Source organism: Sinocyclocheilus grahami, unplaced genomic scaffold (genome assembly GCF_001515645.1).
Source record: "Sinocyclocheilus grahami isolate Dianchi unplaced genomic scaffold, SAMN03320097.WGS_v1.1 scaffold365.1, whole genome shotgun sequence".
Classification (NCBI taxonomy): domain Eukaryota; kingdom Metazoa; phylum Chordata; class Actinopteri; order Cypriniformes; family Cyprinidae; genus Sinocyclocheilus; species Sinocyclocheilus grahami.
This window is the reverse complement of record NW_015505544.1, coordinates 837,886-857,428: the sequence shown is the minus strand read 5'-3', so window position 1 is coordinate 857,428 and position 19,543 is coordinate 837,886. Positions and strand designations below refer to the sequence as shown.

Below are 19,543 nucleotides of genomic sequence, written 5' to 3'. Positions count from 1 at the left end.
ATATATATATATATTTTTTTTTTTTTTTTTTTTTTTTTTTTTTTTCAAATATATTTTTAAATATATTTAAAAATGTGCAAAAAAATATATTATTTTGAGCTCTGGATGCCTTATTTTATCATTCACTGCACTGAAATAATGCTGGGTGGGGGGAGATGCCACCACTTTCAGGTCACACCATCCACCCTTCTTTCTTATCAGCCAGATTTTGACCTTGAATCTAATTAGCCTGAATCGTATTGCTCTGCACCACACTAAAAGCACCATATGCCCTCCAAGATCAACAGGACAGACACACAGCTGCAATCGTCTGCTTTTATTTATCAGTCAGTCACAGAGAGATAAACGACAGCAGGCCAAGATGAACATTTAGTCTGAATTGAGAAAACCAATGTTTGTTCCCGTAACTATGACTCAAGGTAAAGTTTGCAGCATTGAGGAACAAAGAAACTGCAGTGCTCCCTCCTCCCTGTTAACATCAGCTGGAGAAAAGCAAAACTGTGGCTAATTTGAGCCATCTGCTTGTGGTATAAAACATTTCATCAAGGGGGTAAAAACCATATAATGAAAGTCCAGTTTGCACAAAACAAGGGGTAATGTAAGTGCAAATACTGCAGCATGTCTAATAATCAGAGCATCATGAAAAGCGAGAGGGAAATCTCCAGAGCTTTCCACCTGAATTTGCAGCAGCAACAATCAGTCAATTCTCATAAATATTCCAGCCACGTTTCACGCCTCTGAGGAACCAGTACACAGCAGAATGTGTTATATTTCATACAACAAACATGAATCTGAACGTCAAAGGTTTTATGCGTTTTCCAGTCAGGGGTTCTGCTGTAGCTATGTTCTTTTAAATCACAGAAAATATTTGCACTAGAAAGTAGATTGTGGATCTGAATGTGACAAGAATGATAATCGTTTAATTTGCTATGCTTTGATGTCATTTTTCATACGAGTGGTGAGAGACACTCAAATTACTCTCTCTAATTTCATATTCTAGTAATTTAAAGCAAAGGCAATAACAGAATTTAATGAGATCATTCACATCAGAGATGTAATGTCACTACAGCTCTGTTTCTTTTTACCCCAGTCACTTCAAATTGAAAAACAGATCACTGAAACCGAAATTCAAGCAGATCAGATTTTGTGTATTGGTATTAATAGGTGTCTTGCTGAAAGTGAACAAGTGTTCTGTCTGCCCTGTGCCTGCAAGAATCTGATATGGAGACTAGTATTCATGAAGATGTTATCACATTTCTTCGCTTTCTGCTGAGCATTGAGCTGCGAGGTTGACTTTAGTTGTGTGGGGAGACCATTTCTTTTTGCTGAATGGGGGGGAATCCCATTTTAGCCTTGCGAGACCTAGCATTTGGAATATTTTTGTGTTTTGGCCCATAATTTCTGAATTTAGCGAATGTTTGTTGACGTTCATTAGTGCAACACATGAGCGTAGAAGTTCTTAGATTTCTTGTACCCTGCAAAATATTACAAACATTTTTTTTTTTAATTATCAGTATTATCAATAAGTTTAAAGAATGATTTGTTTTCTTTTATTTAACAAGGATTCATTTTGTTGCATTTGAATTCTTCTATTCAACAAAGAATCCTAAAAAAAAATGTAGGATGGTTTCCACAAAAATGTTAAGCAGCACAACTTTTTTTAAAAATTAAATTAATTTTAAAAAAATGTTTCTTGACCACAAAATCAACATATTTATATTTGTATATATTTAAAACAAACAGTTATTTTAAATTGTAATAATATTGTTTCATTTTTTTATACAGCAAAAATCCAGTCTTTGCTGTATGTTTGATCAAATAAATGCAGCCTTGGTGAACATTATAGACATTTAAAAAAAAAAAAAAAAAAAATGACCAAGCCCAAACTTTTGAACAATAATATTTGCTATACTATTCACACACATACATATATAAATTCATAAAAATTACACATCATTTTTCATCTTGTTTATTGGTGCAAATAAGTTTCAGGAGTTGAATTGCAATTCAAAAGGCATTTTCAATTTACTTATGAATGCTTCACAACCTTGAATCTCTGACATATTGTCATCTCTCGCATACCACCACTGCCAAAAACTGTTTTACTGTGATACTGTGAATCAAAAAATCATTGTCCCTATGAGGTGCTCTTGATGCACAACACAGACAGCTTGCTTTGCTTTTGTTATCCATTGTTCTCATTGTGTGTTTTTCATGTACGGTCTTTTACCGTTGAGACAGGATGTACTTTATCCCTGGCTGTGGTGAGAGAATGCTGAATTTAGCTGCGCACCACAACTGCTTTGAAGAGGCTTCACAAACACAGGTTTGAAGAGGATTTGTTTGTAATGTGCAGCAGTTAGACTGACTCTTTTGTCTGTGTTCGGTGGAGGGTGTTCAGTAGGAAAATCTCTGCTGAACTGTGAAGGTACCAGGATATGTCAGTGTGCCTGAAGACAAGAAAGAGTGGGAGAGAAAAGAATAGAAGTGTAATATAAAGTGTTTTATGAAAATGTCTGAGGACTGGGTTTTAATCTTATGTCAGGATTACTCTGCTGTTTGGATTTAAATAGCATAGAGTATAAAGATCGGTTTGGACTATTGAGCAGCAATCAGTTATTTCAGTCTGTCGTTATTTACACCTTACACACATGTTGTTCCAAATCCGTATGACTTTCTTCTGTAGAGCATAAAAGACGTTTTGAAGAATGTTCTAGTCGCTCTTGTCAAAAAGGGCACAAAGCATAATTAAAATATCATGAAAGTGGCACATAAGACATATTATGAGCCTTCTGAAGTCATATAAGGGCCTTATGTGGGGAACAAGTCAGTGTTAGTTTTATTTATATGCTGTTATATATATGCAGGTGCATCTCAATAAATTAGAAAGTCATGGAAAAGTTATTTCAGTATTACTGTTATTAATTACTGTTATTTCAGTAATTCAACTCAAATTGTGAAACTCGTGTATTAAATAAATTCAATGCACACAGACTGAAGTAGTTTAAGTCTTTGGTTCTCTTAATTGTGATGATTTTGGCTCACATTTAACAAGGCTAAGGAGAAGAAGAACTGGACTGTTGCCCAGTGGTCCAAAGTCCTCTTTTCAGATGAGAGCAAATTTTGCATTTCATTTGGAAACCAAGGTCCTAGAGTCTGGAGGAAGGGTGGAGAAGCTCATAGCCCAAATTTGCTTGAAGTCTAGTGTTAATTTTCCACAGTCTGTGATGATTTAGGGTGCAAAAATGTAACCAAAATTTAACCCAACAGTTGGGTTAGTTCATATTTGACCCAACATTGGGTTGAAACAACCCAGCATTTTTTAGAGTGTACTTCAGTCTGTTTGCATTGAATTTATTTAATACACGAGTTTCACAATTTGAGTTGAATTACTGAAATAAATGAACTTTTCCACGACATTCTAATTTATTGAGATGCACCTGTATATTTTATATATTATATATTATATATTTTTTTTTTTCAGTTTTCATTTTAGTTTTAGTTCACATTTGACCAATTTTGTTATGTGATTTTGTCATTTTTTTATTTCTTGTCAAGTTTTTCATCTAATATTTATATTTTGTTTTATTTTAGGATCAAACCAAAATATAAGTCATTAATCATTGATAAGCCAGTGAGCTATGAATTTCTATGCGTCTATCATCAGTGTGTTTACAATTTCCATCTAATTCATGAACAAATCATTCTGTGATCTAGATCAAATTATACATTAAAATGATCTGAAATAAAGTCATTCAGGTTTGCAACAAATGACAGTGAGTAATTTTTTTTAAGTGAACTGTGCCTTTAAATATTCAGTGTAGCAACAAATAAATGGTTTACATTTAAAATGTGAAAACCATTGAATGGGAATGGCATACATGAAGAGAGTAATTTATAATCAATATGTTTGTAATTCAAGTGGAAATGATACATTCTTTGTTCAGATTCAGTTATTAAGGTTAAGGTTTTATTTTAGGATGACATTGTAATGCAGATCTGATGTATGTACATTATACATGAACACGCATTGATCTTATCCTTTTATTGCAGTGAAATGGAATACATTTCCTGGAACAAGGCTTGGATCAGTTTTCTGCAGTTATCTTGTATTTCAGGCTTTCTGACTTTTCAAACATTTAGATGCTGATTATTCTCTTGTTCTTAGTCTAACTTTAGATGCCTATCTGTATCTCCTCTTCTTGCAGAAACCGGTTACATCGATCCGGTGCTTATAGAAAAATACAACACACCCGGGTTTGTGGGTTGCCTGTCCAGAGTGCAGTTCAACAGCATTGCTCCTCTGAAAGCCGCTCTCAGGTCCCGTGGTTCTGCACCCGTCTCACACCAGGGTAAACTGGTGGAATCCAACTGTGGAGCATCACCCCTCACAATCCCCCCCATGTCTGCTGCAACCGACCCATGGCACCTAGACGCAGGTGAGCACATTTAAACAAGCCAAATACTAACAAAAGAGGTCTTGAAGTCCCAGAAATGCACTGAAATCTCTCAGTCCTGCATTATTTTCCAGGAGTGGTGTAAAAGACATTCAATTTCCAATGCTAGGTTATTGATTGCATCATTGCATTGCATTGACCTGACCGACGGGATCTGCCTGCTGTAAACCTCTTTATAGAAACCCTCCTAAATGTGCGTCTTAAATGCCACATTTCATTGTATTGCTTTCAGTCTGATTTAAATGTGAAAAACCGATACAGAGCAAAAATTCAATGCAGCAGTAGCACATTTTAGATTCGACTAACCATAACAACATAAACAGGCCTTCCTTTACTGTGTCCTGCCATTCTAAAAAGGTCAATGGCCAGTTAGTGGACACAATGGCTTCTGTAAACACAAATATGCTTTGCTCAGCTATAAGTGCATTAGTGCATCAGATTAAACCAATATATGTTTGTGTATCTGAAAAACATGTTATAAAGAATTATGTTTCGTCACAGTAGTTCATTTGGCAAAGAGAAAATGATTCATTCTCTTCTCAGACATATCAGACTGTTCAGTGTTTTCACATGTATTCGTTTTCAGACTATCAAGGTTATTATAGTTAACTAAAACTATATAGACATTTAATTATTATAATTATTATGATCTCCTACAGGTGCTGATTTCCCCTTCAATGAGGAAAGAGTGATACCGGATGGAGTAAATAGGAATTCAGCTATAATAGGGGGTGAGATGGAAACATATTCATATCTAATTCAGATGAAAAATTACTTATTTTAAGTTATCTATTCTTTTAGGCATTAAAGGAGTATTTATTTCAAAAATGAAAATTAACTCATCCTCAGGCCATCCAAGATGTAGTTTGTTTTTTCATCGGAACAGATTTGGGGAAATTTAGCAGTACATCACTTGCTCAACAATGGATCCTCTGCAGTGAATGGGTGCCGTCAGAATGAGAGTCCAAACAGCTGATAAAAACATCACAATAATCCACTAGTAATCCACATGTCTCCAACCCATCAGTTAACATCTTATGAAGTGAAAAGCTGTTTGCAATGAAACAAATCCATCACTGAAACCTTTTTAACTTTAAACCTTTGCTTCCAGATTGCTTCCGAGTCTTCTATCCATATTGATTTCTCCAGTGAAAAAGGCATCTCGTCTGAATTAGGAGAGAAATATGCACAGATGCACTGTTTACAAGCAAAAACAGTTATAAACAAAATATGTCGGTGGATTTTGATGTGACGGGACAACAAGGGGACATTAAAAAATTTTTAATTAAAAAGGTCTTAATGATGGATTTTTTTTATTACAAACATGCAACTTTTCTCTTCACTAGATGTTAATTGATGGACTGGAGTTGTATGGATTATTTGTAAATTATTGTGATGTTTATATCAGTTGTTTGGACTCTCATTCTGACGGCACCCATTCACTGCCGAGGATCCATTGCTGAGCAAGTGATGCAATGTTAAATTTCCCTGAATCTGTTCCGATGCAGAAACAAACTCATCTACATCTTGGATGGCTGTAGGGTGAGTACATTTTCAGCTAATTTTCCTTTAAAACTATTCCTTTAACAGTCGTGAATGTATTTTCCTTGCAGGTATCATAGCAGTGGTGATCTTCACTATTCTGTGCACGCTGGTGTTTCTGATCCGGTACATGTTCCGCCATAAAGGCACCTACCACACCAACGAGGCCAAGGGGGGAGAGTCGTCAGAGTCAGCCGATGCGGCCATTATCGGCACCGAGCCCAATTTCACAGAGACCATCGACGAAAGCAAGAAAGAATGGTTCATATAATGGGCGTGTACAGACTCTTTCCGAATCTTTTTTTGAGTATCAGAACTAATGTTTTGGGATCAAGCTCATCACCAGTTTGAGAAACTGTCCTGTACATAGTGACTGGCTTGTCTCTTTCTATTGTGTTTTGGCAGAAGTCTTTTAAGTGTGTAATCTCTGTATCACATGTTAATAAATAATTTCACTATGTGTTTTTTTTTTTACAGAAACATAATTATTTGCCAAAATCCTCTTTTATGGAAAATTGTAGTGTAAGTTTAATAATTTTCTTCACGTGTTCTTTTGCTTAATCTTACAAAAAGTCCTCGTGTGGAAAATTTTTAGACAGACTGTAATTGTTAAATGCTCTATATGAATATTTTTATTTAATTTATTGCACCAATGACAGAGATATAATTTTAAGATGAAATCAGATTGTATATCATCAGCGAGGGAAGAAAAACAAGGCATGCACCAAGAATTATGTCAAATCGACTCTGTTTGTAGCCTTCTGCACAGCTATGCTCATTTATTTCTTGTGGAAGCCTTCAGATTATTGTCCCTTGCCAAACACCTCTCAGTCTTAAGTATTTGTTTTGCTGAAGGCATGTATCATGGCATAAAGATGATATTTTGAGAGATCATTTTGTCTGTGATTCATTTATGCAGGCTGTGGTAAAGCATTGGCATGGTGGCATCTATTTGGCAGATGAAAACGCAAACATGTATCATCAGTGTTTGTCATTTCAGATGAAAAAGGTGGGACTACTGACACCCAATTGAATGACTTAATTCAAGGTGCCTTTAGGATTCAGCCAGCCGGCTGTGGAGAATTTACTTTGGTTAAATAGGTAAAAGGAGAATCCCAACAAATCGAATGGCTGTTTGAATTTATTTGTCCAAAAAGAAAGTAGACACAACATTTAGGAGTTTAGAAGTGTTCTGAACAGCAATGTTATAGAAATCTTCAGAAATGGACAATTTTATTTTATATGTATGCTACAACATTTTAAGAATTTATTGCACTGTGCATTTTGTGAAATTACTTTCGACGTGTTAAAAACTTTTTTTTGAATAAAATATCAAATAAAACATAATTTACGTACAGATTATCCATTCTCTCAGAGGCTGGTTCACAGAATGATTTTAGAAAGCTGATGTTGCTCAACCTCAGATTTATATGTAATGTATTTATTTGTTATAAATATCTAGGTTTAGCATTATGACACATTTGCCATGTTTTGGAATAATTCTGAGTCTCTGATCTGAAAGCTCATTATAATTATCTCGTAGAGATGTCGAGTTATTTTGATCATTGTCAAATCAGCTCTCTTATGTGATTTTGCGAAAAGAATCCACCCCTTCAGTGGATATGCATCTTCTTATAATTTAGATTCATATAATTTTTGAAAGGTTTTATGCGTAATGTTAAAGGATTGGAAGGGTCTGTGTTTACTGTTTGTCTTGTCTTTCTTTGACGTTTCCCTTTCACTCGTTTTGTTTTATTAGGTCACAGTCGTCCCTTTTCACTTACATGCTGTTGCTAAACAGATTGTAGACGCGTGTTCATATTTCATATGTTTTGGCACCTCTTTTGACTAAGGTTGACTATATTAAGAAAGATTTGTTCGTGTTTTACGATACCGTTAAGTAGTAGGTTCAATTTAAAAGTAGTTAATGTATTTAAAGTATTTCAAATAAATAGCCTACTATTCTTTTGAACTTTTTATTCATCAAAGTATCCTGAAAAAGTGTCACGGTTTGCACAAAAATATTAAGGAGCACAGCTTTTCCGTACTTATAAGAATAAGAAATAGGTATTTCTTGAGCAACAAATCAGCATTTTAGAATGATTTCTGAAGGAATATGACACTGAAGACCGAAGTAATGGCTGCTGAAAATTCAGCTTTGCCATCACAGAAATGTATATATAAAATATACTAAACGGTTATTTCAAATTGCAATAATATTTCAAAATTTTACAGTTTTAAACTTTTTTTCCCCCTATCATAAATGTAGCCTTGGTGGACATAAGACATGTCTTTCAAAAACAAATAAATCTGACTGACCTCGAACTTTTAGTAGTGTAAATGTTTTATTACATATTTAATTCAGTATTAAATAAATAATATGTAATTAAATTACTATACATATTAACTATTATAAACTAATTATTAATATACAAAAAATTAACTATCAGTTAAATATTTGTTCAAATCTTTTTAGTTCTGTAGTTAAGATTATACTATATTTCCATTTATTATTCCATTTATATTTCCATTTCCATCTATATTTGTCTAAATAGTTCATGCTAAATCTTTTTAATGTCCCTAAATGGGTGTTTTTTATGGAGACGTGGCCTAATGGTTAGAGAGTCGGACTCATAACCCAAAGGTTGTGGGTTCGAGTCTCGTACCGGCAGGGATTGTTGGGGGGTGAATGTACAGCGCTCTCTCCCACCTTCAATACCACGACTGAGGTGCCCTTGTGCAAGGCACCGAACCCCCAACTGCTCCCCGGGCGCCGCAGCATAAATGGCTGCCCACTGCTCCGGGTGTGTGTTCACGGTGTGTGTGTGTTCACTGCTGTGTGTGTGCACTTTGGATGGGTAAATGCAGAGCACTAATTCCGAGTATGGGTCACCATACTTGGCCACATGTCACATCACTTAAAACCGATCTAGCAGAGAGATCAAATTTAAAGAACTTCTTTTTAACTATTGCAGATGCCTCGCTGAAGCGGTTGGTAACTACAGTGATTCTACAGCACCTGATTTTGATCTATATCCATTACAATCAGCACAAAGATTCAGCAAGTGCAAAATGCCACGATCAAAGGAAATTCCAGAAGATGTAAAAGAACAGATCATTTTTTACTATAAGTCTGGCAAGGGTTACAAAGCTGTTTCTAAAATTATGGGACTGCATCGATCCACTGTCAGAACTATAATTTCCAAATGGAAAACACATGGGACAGTGATGAATCGTCCCAGGAGTGGTCGACCCACAAAAATTTCACCACGGACACAACATAAAATCATCCAAGAAGTCACAAGGAAACCTGGAATAACATCCAAAGAACTGCAGGCTTCTCTTGCTTTAGCTAAAGTCAAAGTTCATGACTCTACAATCAGACGGAAACTGGGCCAAATTAGGAAACTCAAGATAGTATCAAAGCAAAAAACACAGCAGAAAAAGAAAATAAATGCTTGTGTCTTGTTTGCAAATAATCTACAGGAAGATTCCCAAGTTTATGAGGAAAATCCTATAAAAACAGAAGTGGCAGAAGTGGAAGTTTTTATTTGATAGGAGTCCCATCATGTCCAGTGTAAAACAAACAGTCCTACAGCAATCCACAGTATATAGATTTTTTTTTTTTTACTATTTTGTACCTGTATTAACTTCTTGTGACTTTTTTCTACAGCAATCCACAGTATATATTTTTTTTTTTTTTTACTATTTTGTACCTGTATTAACTTCTTGTGACTTTTTTTTTTTACTACATTTTGCTGTGTCAGGTATGAGTAGTACAGTACTTCAACTCACCGTATAAGGCCTGACTGAAAAATAATAATAATATTTTCTTCTTTTTCTCTTGTTGGAGAAGAAGCTACATCAAGTTTTTGAGGAAAATCTTGTAAAGTCAGAAGTGGCAGAAGTTGAAGTTTTTGTTTGATAAAGATCCTATTGTGTCAAAAAAAGGTTTGCAACAGTCCACAGTAAAAACATGTTGCCAGCCGTGTTACACTTCTTATAGTCTTTATTTCGTACTTGTATTTAATTCTGGCACCATATTTTTTTTTACTTATTGCTGTGTCAGGCATGAATAGTTATATATTTTTATGTATATATAATATATACAGTATCATTTTGTTCACTGACTAAAGTGGTTATGTGCAATAAGACATTTATGCAGTAATATTTTTGTTTCTCATTGTATAAGGCCTGACAGCAAAATAAGGGAAATGTTCTTCAATACTATTATTATAAACAAATAATAAACAAAACCTGCAAATAAAATGTTTGTCATATCAATTACTTGGGCTATGACTGGATTGGGGCCTAAAATGGAACGTCTACAGAAAAGTGTAAATGCATTAATGTGTTTTTATTGTTTATTTTCAATGCTCCCAGTCATGTTTGAAGTTCTAGTGGAAACATTACATAGAGTGCAGATATAATGTACAGTGTTGTGAAAATGTATTTGCCCTCCTCTTGATTTCTTCTGGTTTTCTGTCAATTTCATACAAAAGCAACCTGAGTAAACCCATACAGGTTATGTTTTTATTTTAGTTTTTTACTGAAGCAAAAGATAAATTAAGTAATTAATAAAAACACCTCCAGCATGAATTGCACGTTTAAGGTCCTGCCACAGCATCTCAATAGGGTTCAAGTCAGGACTTTAACTTTGACCCATTCAGGGGTTTACTTACTTTTGCTTTGGGTCCTTGTCTTGCTGAATAATCCAATGGCACTTGAACATCAACTTGTCTGGACATTTTCTGGTAGAGAGCAGAAATCATGTTTCCCTCAGTTATTGCAAGTTGCCCAGGCGGCTGAAGCAGCAAAGCATCCCCACAGCAGCACACTGCCACCAACATGCTTGACTGTACGTATCAAGTTCTTTTTGTGGAGTTCGAAAATTGGTTAATGCCAGATCTAATGGGACGCCTGACTTCCAATCAGTTCCACTTTTGACTCATCCATCCACAAAAAAATTCTCCCAAAAGGTGTGAGGATCATGAAGGCAAAATTCAGACTAGCATTAATGTTTTTGGGGGCTTAGCAGTGGTTTTCGTCTTGTAATTCTTACATGGATGCTATAGTCGGCCAGTGTCTTTTGAATTGTGAAGTCATGACTTTTATTGATGCAAGGAGAGGCCCGCAGTTCCTTCAGTGTTGTCATTGGGTCTTTTGTGACTTCCTGGATGAGTCATCGCTGCACTCTTTGAGGAATTTTGGAAGGTCGACTATTTCTGGGCTGGTTCGCTACTGTGCTGTTTTTTTTTTCTTTCTTTCTTTTTCATTTGGAGATAATGGCTCTCACTGTGGTTCAAACACTTTTTACAGTACTGTACATAAATGCATATTTTGGCTTGTACTGCTACCAGTTATTACACAAGAGGAAATGTATCCCTGCGTTCAGAAATGTCTTTCTGCTCTGTCTTTCTAGTGTTCAATTGGATGTTTTTCTTCTTGCATCACAAGACAATGTTCTCAACCAGTTCCATATACTCTCATTCATATTTTGATCTCTCTCAAGATTGATTTTACAATACAGGCTGCTTTGATGTCAGTGAAGCCATGCAAGACTGCTATTGTTTTTTATGAAATGTCTTAAAGGGGTCCTATTATGCTCTTTTACAAAGTCTTGATTTTGTTTTGGGTGTGCATTAGAACAGGCTGTCATACTAGGTTGTTCGAAAAACACATTTTTCACATATTTTACATTATTACAACACCTCTCTCCCCAGTCTGGCACGAACGGTTCGAATAGTTTCTGTATCAAATGAAGGCCCACCTTCTGAAATACGAAATGTGCTGTGATTGGTTAGCTGGGCCAGTGTGTGTTGTGATTGGCAGCACTCGGCGCCTGGTCGGGAAATGTCATGCCCCTTACCATAGCCGCCTGCGAGCTTCAGTGTAAATATTGCGTCAAAGACAAATCAATTTGAGCAAGATTTAAACCCAGATGACTGAAACCACTCTAAGTTTGTCTGCCTTGGGAAAGCTAGCGTGTCTCCAACATAGTGATAACACTCGTTGCCTTCTCTAGTGCAGCTCAACCAGGTCTCATCCCATTCGTCGATATTTGTGATATCACAAATCCCAGAAAATATGTGTTGTAGTCCAAACGAGTCGTTTGTTGTAGTTTTTGAAAAGTGATTTGTGTTAAATAAAATATCTCCTTTTGAAGTGGACTTTGAGCTTTGTAACTTTGCAGATCTTCTTATGCTCAAACAGCAACATTACAGACTAACTAAAGTTGAAAAAGTGAAAAAGCATTATAGGACCCCTTTAAAATCGCTGCACTGACAGGGACACTGTAAATGCTAGCTTTTCTAATCCATTTAGTACAAAATATTGCCACTTTGTGGTGAATAGTTGCAACAACATACTGGAAACCGTAGTTTTTCAGAGAAATGTTGGCAGGTTGCTTATTGATAACATATTTTTCATTGTATTAATCTAATTAAATTACTCAATACATCATATCATTAAGCAAAACAATGTATTCTGCCCTATAATTACAGATTTGGTAAGATGTCACTTACAAGATCGAAAATGAGTAAGGTAACTAAATTATAGTTATTTAGAAATTTAGCTTGGAGGTATTTATAGAATAAATGCATGTAGAGAATAAATAAATGTATTATTTAAATGTAATAATTGATAAGTCTTGTGTGACTATGGGCGCTCAAGTTGGCAAACGCTAGGGGTCGATATGGTGTAAAACGCTTCATTTGCTCTACAGGATTTCCAATCATTTCCAGTCAGCTAGAGAAGAGATTAGAGAAGCATAGAAACTTCAACCCGTTACAGCTGGACGTCAGAGACGATCACCGGTCAATTTAAATATCTGTATTTATCTAGCAGCCACTTCGTTTTGGCATGACTAAGGGGGAGATATTTGTCCATTCACCGAGAACGCAAATGTTTTTGTTTTTCTTCAGTAGTGAGTTAGCCAGTTGTATCTTAAATTCGTGGGTGCAAGTGAATAATAGATATTTTAGTGGTTATTTTAGTTATCGTACAATGCCACTCGTTTATTTGCCATTATATGTCTTAATATTATGTCCAGCAGTGTAACTGAAACTAACCAGCTGTTAACTTGCATTGCTAATGTATTGATATCATTTACAAATATTGTGGTAAAATTAGTGATTATCTTGAAATGATCATACATTGGGTTGTGAATTGGGTTGACAGGGAGTCGATTTTCTTGAGTTTCGATTTATGCAAACGCTTCAGTTTAATTATACACACGGTTTAATCAGCAGTGAATAAATCGAGTCTTTTTAATGAGGATATTTTAAATACTTCCCCGAATGAATTGCAGGCAAGAAAATGTTTTATCTTGTAGAAAATAATGGAAGTTTACATGCATTGAAAATATTTTATTTCCCTTGTGGTCATGTAATGTTTTGCCAAATGCTTGAGTATGTTTGACTTGAGAACTTTGAATTATGATTGTGAATGAAATGTGCTATATATTATTAAACTTGTCTTGCCTCACCAAGACCAGCAATTATGCAGTCACCAGAGTAAAATATTTTATTTTTGGAAATTAAAGTGAAAAGTTTGCTTTTTCACAGATGCCTTGCTGAAGTGCTTGGACCCCAGATCAGCCTGCAGCTCCATCTGAAGATAGCAAGCTCTACTCCTTAGCCATAAAATAGACATGAAGCTGCCAGCATAAAGGGTCTGCATATGCATAATGGCACGATCAGGTGAAATTGCAGAAGATATCAAAGAAAAGATCATTTCTTACCATAAGTCTGGTAAGGGTTACAAATCCATTTCAAAGATTACGGGACTTCACCGATCCACAATCAGGTCAATAATCTGCAAATGGAAAACACTTGGAACAGTGATGAATCTTCCCAGAAGTGGTCGACCGTCGAAAATCTCTACAAAGACTGAACGTAAAATCATCAAGAAAGTCACAAAGAAACCGGAAATAACACCAAAAAGAACTGCAAGCTTGTCTTGCCTTAGCTAAAGTCAAAGTTTCTGAATCAACAATCAGAAGAAGACTGGGGAAATTAGGCTATGTGAGAGAACATGAAACCGAAAATCAATGCAGGTGTTTGATGAGAATATTTTAAGCCAAAATTTGAGTTTTCTATGTAAAATGAACAGGCCTAAAAATGTTCATCAATATTGTTATTCCTGTGGAAATTAAATTAAATATAAAATGTGTTATGTATTTTAATTTGGGTTATGACTGTTTGGGATCTGTGCAATGAAATTCATCTGTTTCCTTTCAATTTTCTTTATATTGATGCATTTACAATAAATTTATAAATAAACTAGATATTTTATCATTATTAGATATGAGCAACATAAAACATTTTAGACACTTAATAGTACTTAACAGACATTATTAAATATACTGCAGACTTTTTTGTTTGTTTTTTTGTAACAGTAGGATTTTGTGTAATGTGAAGAAGTGGGTGAACACTAGATAATGGGAACACTGTATTTTAACAATATGCATTCAATGACTATAGTACAATATGGACATAAACCACTGGGTGTACTAGGAGCTTGAGAAGGTTCTGTATTATCAGAGTGCACTTTATAGTGAATTCATTGTACCCTACAAAAGAGCCAAGCAATACAAGACAAAAACACCCATGAAAGGAATACATTGGCAGCTATTAATGTACAGGTGCATCTCAATAAATTAGAATGTTGTGGAAAAGTTCATTTTTTTTCAGTAATTCAACTCAAATTGTGAAACTCGTGTATTAAATAAACTCAATGCACACAGACTGAAGTAGTTTAAGTCTTTGGTTCTTTTAATTGTGATGATTTTGGCTCACATTTAACAAAAACCCACCAATTCACTATCTCAACAAATTAGAATACTTCATAAGACCAATAAAAAAAACATTTTTAGTGAATTGTTGGCCTTCTGGAAAGTATGTTCATTTACTGTACATGTACTCAATACTTGGTAGGGCCTCCTTTTGCTTTAATTACTGCCTCAATTCGGCGTGGCATGGAGATGATCAGTTTGTGGCACTGCTGAGGTGGTATGGAAGCCCAGGTTGCTTTGATAGCGGCCTTCAGGTCATCTGCATTGTTGGGTCTGGTGTCTCTCATCTTACTCTTGACAATACCCCATAGGTTCTCTGTGGGGTTCAGGTCAGGTACAATTCACTAAAAATGCTTTTTTTATTGGTCTTATGAAGTATTCTAATTTGTTGAGATAGTGAATTGGTGGGTTTTTGTGAAATGTGAGCCAAAACCATCACAATTAAAAGAACCAAAGACTTAAACTACTTCAGTCTGTTTGCACTGAATTTGTTTAATACACGAATTTCACAATTTGAGTTGAATTACTGAAATAAATTAACTTTTCCACGACATTCTAATTTATTGAGATGCACCTGCAGTGGGGGTGTTTAGAAAATAAAAAACAAAGAAATAAGTTAAAATATATAAATAAGGAAAAAATGTGAGAATAGATCATTTTTGGTTGGTACAGTTTGATATTATGGACACCTGGACACTCAAGTTTGTGAACACTAGAGGGCGCTGTATCTATCAGTGAACACTAGAGGGCGCTGTATCTGTCAGTGAACACTAGAGGGCGCTGTATTTCTCTGAGCTGTGGCGTATGACGCTTCACTCGCTCTATAATACGGAATTCCCGATCATCTCCACTCCAGTAGTACACAGCATTGGGCCTCAACCTCATACAGCTCGACGTTAGAAACGGACACAGGTAAGACTGAATATCTTTACATGCCTGTCAGCAACCCTGGTTTGGCAGGACATATACCTAGACGGAGATATGTCAATTTATCGAGAAAGAAGGCGAACGTTTTTGTGCTATTACCAACGATTTCATGAATAGGTAACGTTAGCCATTTTACAACAATATCTCAAAAGCTTCAACGTATTATAGCAGTAGGTTGATAGCAAATGTTGTTTGCCTTATTTTTAGGTTATATTATAATGTCAGCTGTTTATTTGGCCTTAACATGTCTTAATAGTTGGCAGTTTACCAGGGTACCTGAAGTTAGCGAGCTGCTACCTAGCATTGCTAATGTATTGATACTGTTTAGAAAAACACCACCCTAAAATAGTCATGGAATTAACACACATTGTATATTTAAGATGTTAACATGATCTTCTTGGTCAAGTCTATGATGGCGACCTAAAGCTGAGGCCGACTGAAAAGTGAACAGTCATTTACACATTCACATGAATTCTGCTGTCTCAGATAACGTTACCTAGACAACATTGTTGGGCCAAAATGCTGTCTACTAGGTAACGTTAGGCAACTCAGACGTTTTTCAGAGACTGCCATACGTGACCCAGAATTGGTTTTATGTTAATGATTCCTAAACCTCATATGCCAGTGTATGGTATGTTTCCTTCTGAAATTAGAAAGATTTTCCAAGAGGATGGTTAATGAGTCATGCTAATATTGGCTTGCTTTATTGGCAAAGGAGTCCTCAGATGTTAAAAAAGATCAGTAGATGTAGTAACTTACATGAATTGATTTACAATCGAAACTGTCATGATAATCATGTAGATTTGTGTTTTTGTTTTTGTTTTGTAGTCAGTTTGCCTACATTACTCAACAAGAAGTAGCCTATTATTATTTATTTATTTTTGTGTCACTCATAAAACAATGTTTATGTTCAAGCTTATGATGAATAAGCTGACAGGTCAAGAAAAGTTTTCCGTGTCTAATGTCCTTCTTGGGCAGCTGGCTTTAAGTTTTGTTTTGAATCGGTCATAGTAAAAGCTTGATTCAGTGCAGAGTTTATGAGCGTTTAAAGGGATAGTTCAGGCAAAAGTGAAAATTCTGTCATCGTTTACTCACCCTCATGTCTTTCCAAACCTGTATGACTTGTTCCCCATGAAATGGAAGCTAATAGTAATCCAAACTATTTAATTAGCAACATTTTTCAGAATATCTCCCATTTGTGTTCCACAGAAGAAAGAAAGTGATTCTGTGTGATTCGCTTTTACCATGACTTAAAGTACTTCTGGGCTGTACTCCGACTGTAATTGTTGAAATTTTGACAACCTACAGATCACATGGAAATATCCCACTGATGAATGTGGGTCAGAGAGTCTAGCCTTGCTCTGGCTGAACTAATAAGATTAAATGTGGCCAGGCTCAAGCAGTTAGACATTAAAAAACTGTTTTCCCACAGTGATCAGGCAAAGCTCTTGAGTGTCCTGTTTAATACACTGCCTTAAAAGTACTGAAATATTATGGGTAATGAATGACTAGTACTGCTATTAAGAGCTTATCTATTACAGATAAGATTATACACAACCTATATGGTAAAGTTGTGTTTGTATATGTGTGTAGTGGAGTGAGGGAGCATTAAAAGTCATTGTCCTCTTAGAAAAGAATCACCCCCTTTAAAATAATCACATTTTGTTGCTTTGCAGCCTGAAATTAAGATGGACACCGTTTTTGTTTTATCTAGCTGTATTTACTCGGGGCTGGGCTGATCCTGACGGTGTGACACCACTCCATCTTGTTTATTTCCCCTGATGTAAAACCTCTCACTCTCTGGGTCAGTGATTTCGCAGGGCTGGGTCAGTTGTGCGGCATTTCTTGATTTATACAGGAAAAACCTTACTTGGCAGATACTTGAGCATTTACATCTAAACACAACTTAGTCTATCTGAATCCTCACAGCTACATTTTATCACTCAGAGATGTTTTTAAATGAACTTAGTCTTAGACATATATTGGTCACTAGAGTTGGTACTACTGGCTATAGAAACAGCTGTCTGTAAACAAGAAGCCTTTGAAAGAACGATGTGGGAAATGCTATTAATAACCCAGCTAAACCCAATCCTGCTGGTCACATGTTTTGATGCATCAGTCCCTGGTTGCTCTTGCCTCTCTGACATGTGGCATCTCGAACGTCACAACATGTAAACAATGACCGGCAAGATTCATATCCTCTGCACCTCAACACGCAGCAGTCAGACACGCTGCTAAATATAACACTGACCCAACGCTTGTCACTTCACATAAGCTCTGGAATGATGCTTGGTTTCCCATGAGTCTCCTGTTAGGTTTGCTTTTTTCTTAAAGGGTAAAGTCATGGATTTTCAACCAGCTTTGTATTGTTACAGTTTCCCAGCATCAGTAGTAAATTAATAATGCGTAATATTATATTTCAATGTTACCTACACCAAGATATCCCCATTTGTTTGTCCGCTAATGTAATTTTACGTCATCTGACGGACTTTTAACAGCTCCAGGGCTTTTGCGGAAGCTACAGATTGTACTTCTGCGTTTTTGTATCCTTGCTCACAGATATTCTGATAGAACCCTGCGTATTATGGATGTTAAAGTTTTTCTACTTTTTTGCCATAGCCCTTTTTCTCTGTTTTCTCTAGTGATGTAGCACCAATTAAAAAAAAAATCGACTTTTGTTAAAAGCCCATCTTGTCAGCAATGAATTACCTCTTTAAATATCTCACATAAAAAATAAAGTTTCTTTTTTCTGACTCTTGATTTTGTATTTTCATACATGATAATTGTTAGTTCTGCCCTGTAAATGCTGCTACTGGATGTCACGCATAACTCCATGCATAACCTGTTGTTGTTGTTATATTACATTATATTAATATTATTATTAATGTCTGCTAAATAAATAAATAAAATAAAAAATCCATCATAATGAAAACAATATTCCCTGTTTTATGGTTATTTTGTTATATTGCACCCTTTTAAAATGGTAACAAGTGTGGTTATTTAATTTCAAACCTTTTTTTGTTTGCTCTCACAGATACCGTGCCTAAGTGTTTGGACTCTGCTGTAACCCTAGATCAGCCTGCAGCACCATCTGTGAGGTGTAGCAGTACTCATCCCTGAACTGGTCCTGTCTAAATGCTCTCCATTGAAATGTTTATGGGGTTTAAGGTTAAAAAAACTGTGATGCCGTGTCCCGGAGCGACGAGACAAAGACATTCAAACCCATTAAAAACGAGGCATTTGTTGCATCCAGTGGGGACATAATTATGGATTATAATTAGGGCTGGGTATCTATTCAGATATCCCGATTCGATTTCGATTCGCAAGCTCTTGATTCGATTCGATTCTCGATTTTTTTTTCAATTAAATTCAGTAAATCTAGTTAATACAAATGCTATTGATATTTCTAAAAAATTTACCGTAAACATCAGTTTACAAATAGTAAATTAATAAAAATAAATGAAGAACCACATGCCTGTATTTTAAACCTATTCTTTTTTTTTGTATAGGGTCCTTTTTAAACAATAGTAGGGCCCTATAAAATGTTCTTAATTTTTCTGGTAATCAGATGACATCAGATGAGAAAACATTCATTTAATTTATAATCAAATGAAAATTAAACCCTTTTATGTTTTTAGCAAACAAAGTGCTGCACAACAGAGGTTTACTGTTCAAATAAAAAATAAAACGGATGTGATTATTCCTTTAAAAATACAGTTTTATTCATATTTACTAGCAGTAGTAGCATTGAGTCTTCAGACTGCTAAATAGTAATATATTCTGACAGTTTAACGTTAAACTAAACTTTTATTTTGACGGGTTG

General features: G+C 35.5%; 1 protein-coding gene across 1 annotated transcript in view; it reads left to right on the top strand.

The window, feature by feature from the left end:
* LOC107549207 (contactin-associated protein-like 2) overlaps positions 1–6,667 on the top strand; it is an 8,912-nt gene extending 2,245 nt beyond the window's left edge. The window contains exons 2-4 of the mRNA XM_016230208.1: positions 4,209–4,439; positions 5,117–5,188; positions 6,071–6,667. Coding sequence (XP_016085694.1) covers positions 4,403–4,439; positions 5,117–5,188; positions 6,071–6,270 — 309 coding nt within the window. The 5' untranslated portion in view covers positions 4,209–4,402 and the 3' untranslated portion in view covers positions 6,271–6,667. The remainder of the gene's footprint in view (positions 1–4,208; positions 4,440–5,116; positions 5,189–6,070) is intronic.
* The last annotated feature ends 12,876 nt before the right edge of the window (positions 6,668–19,543 follow it).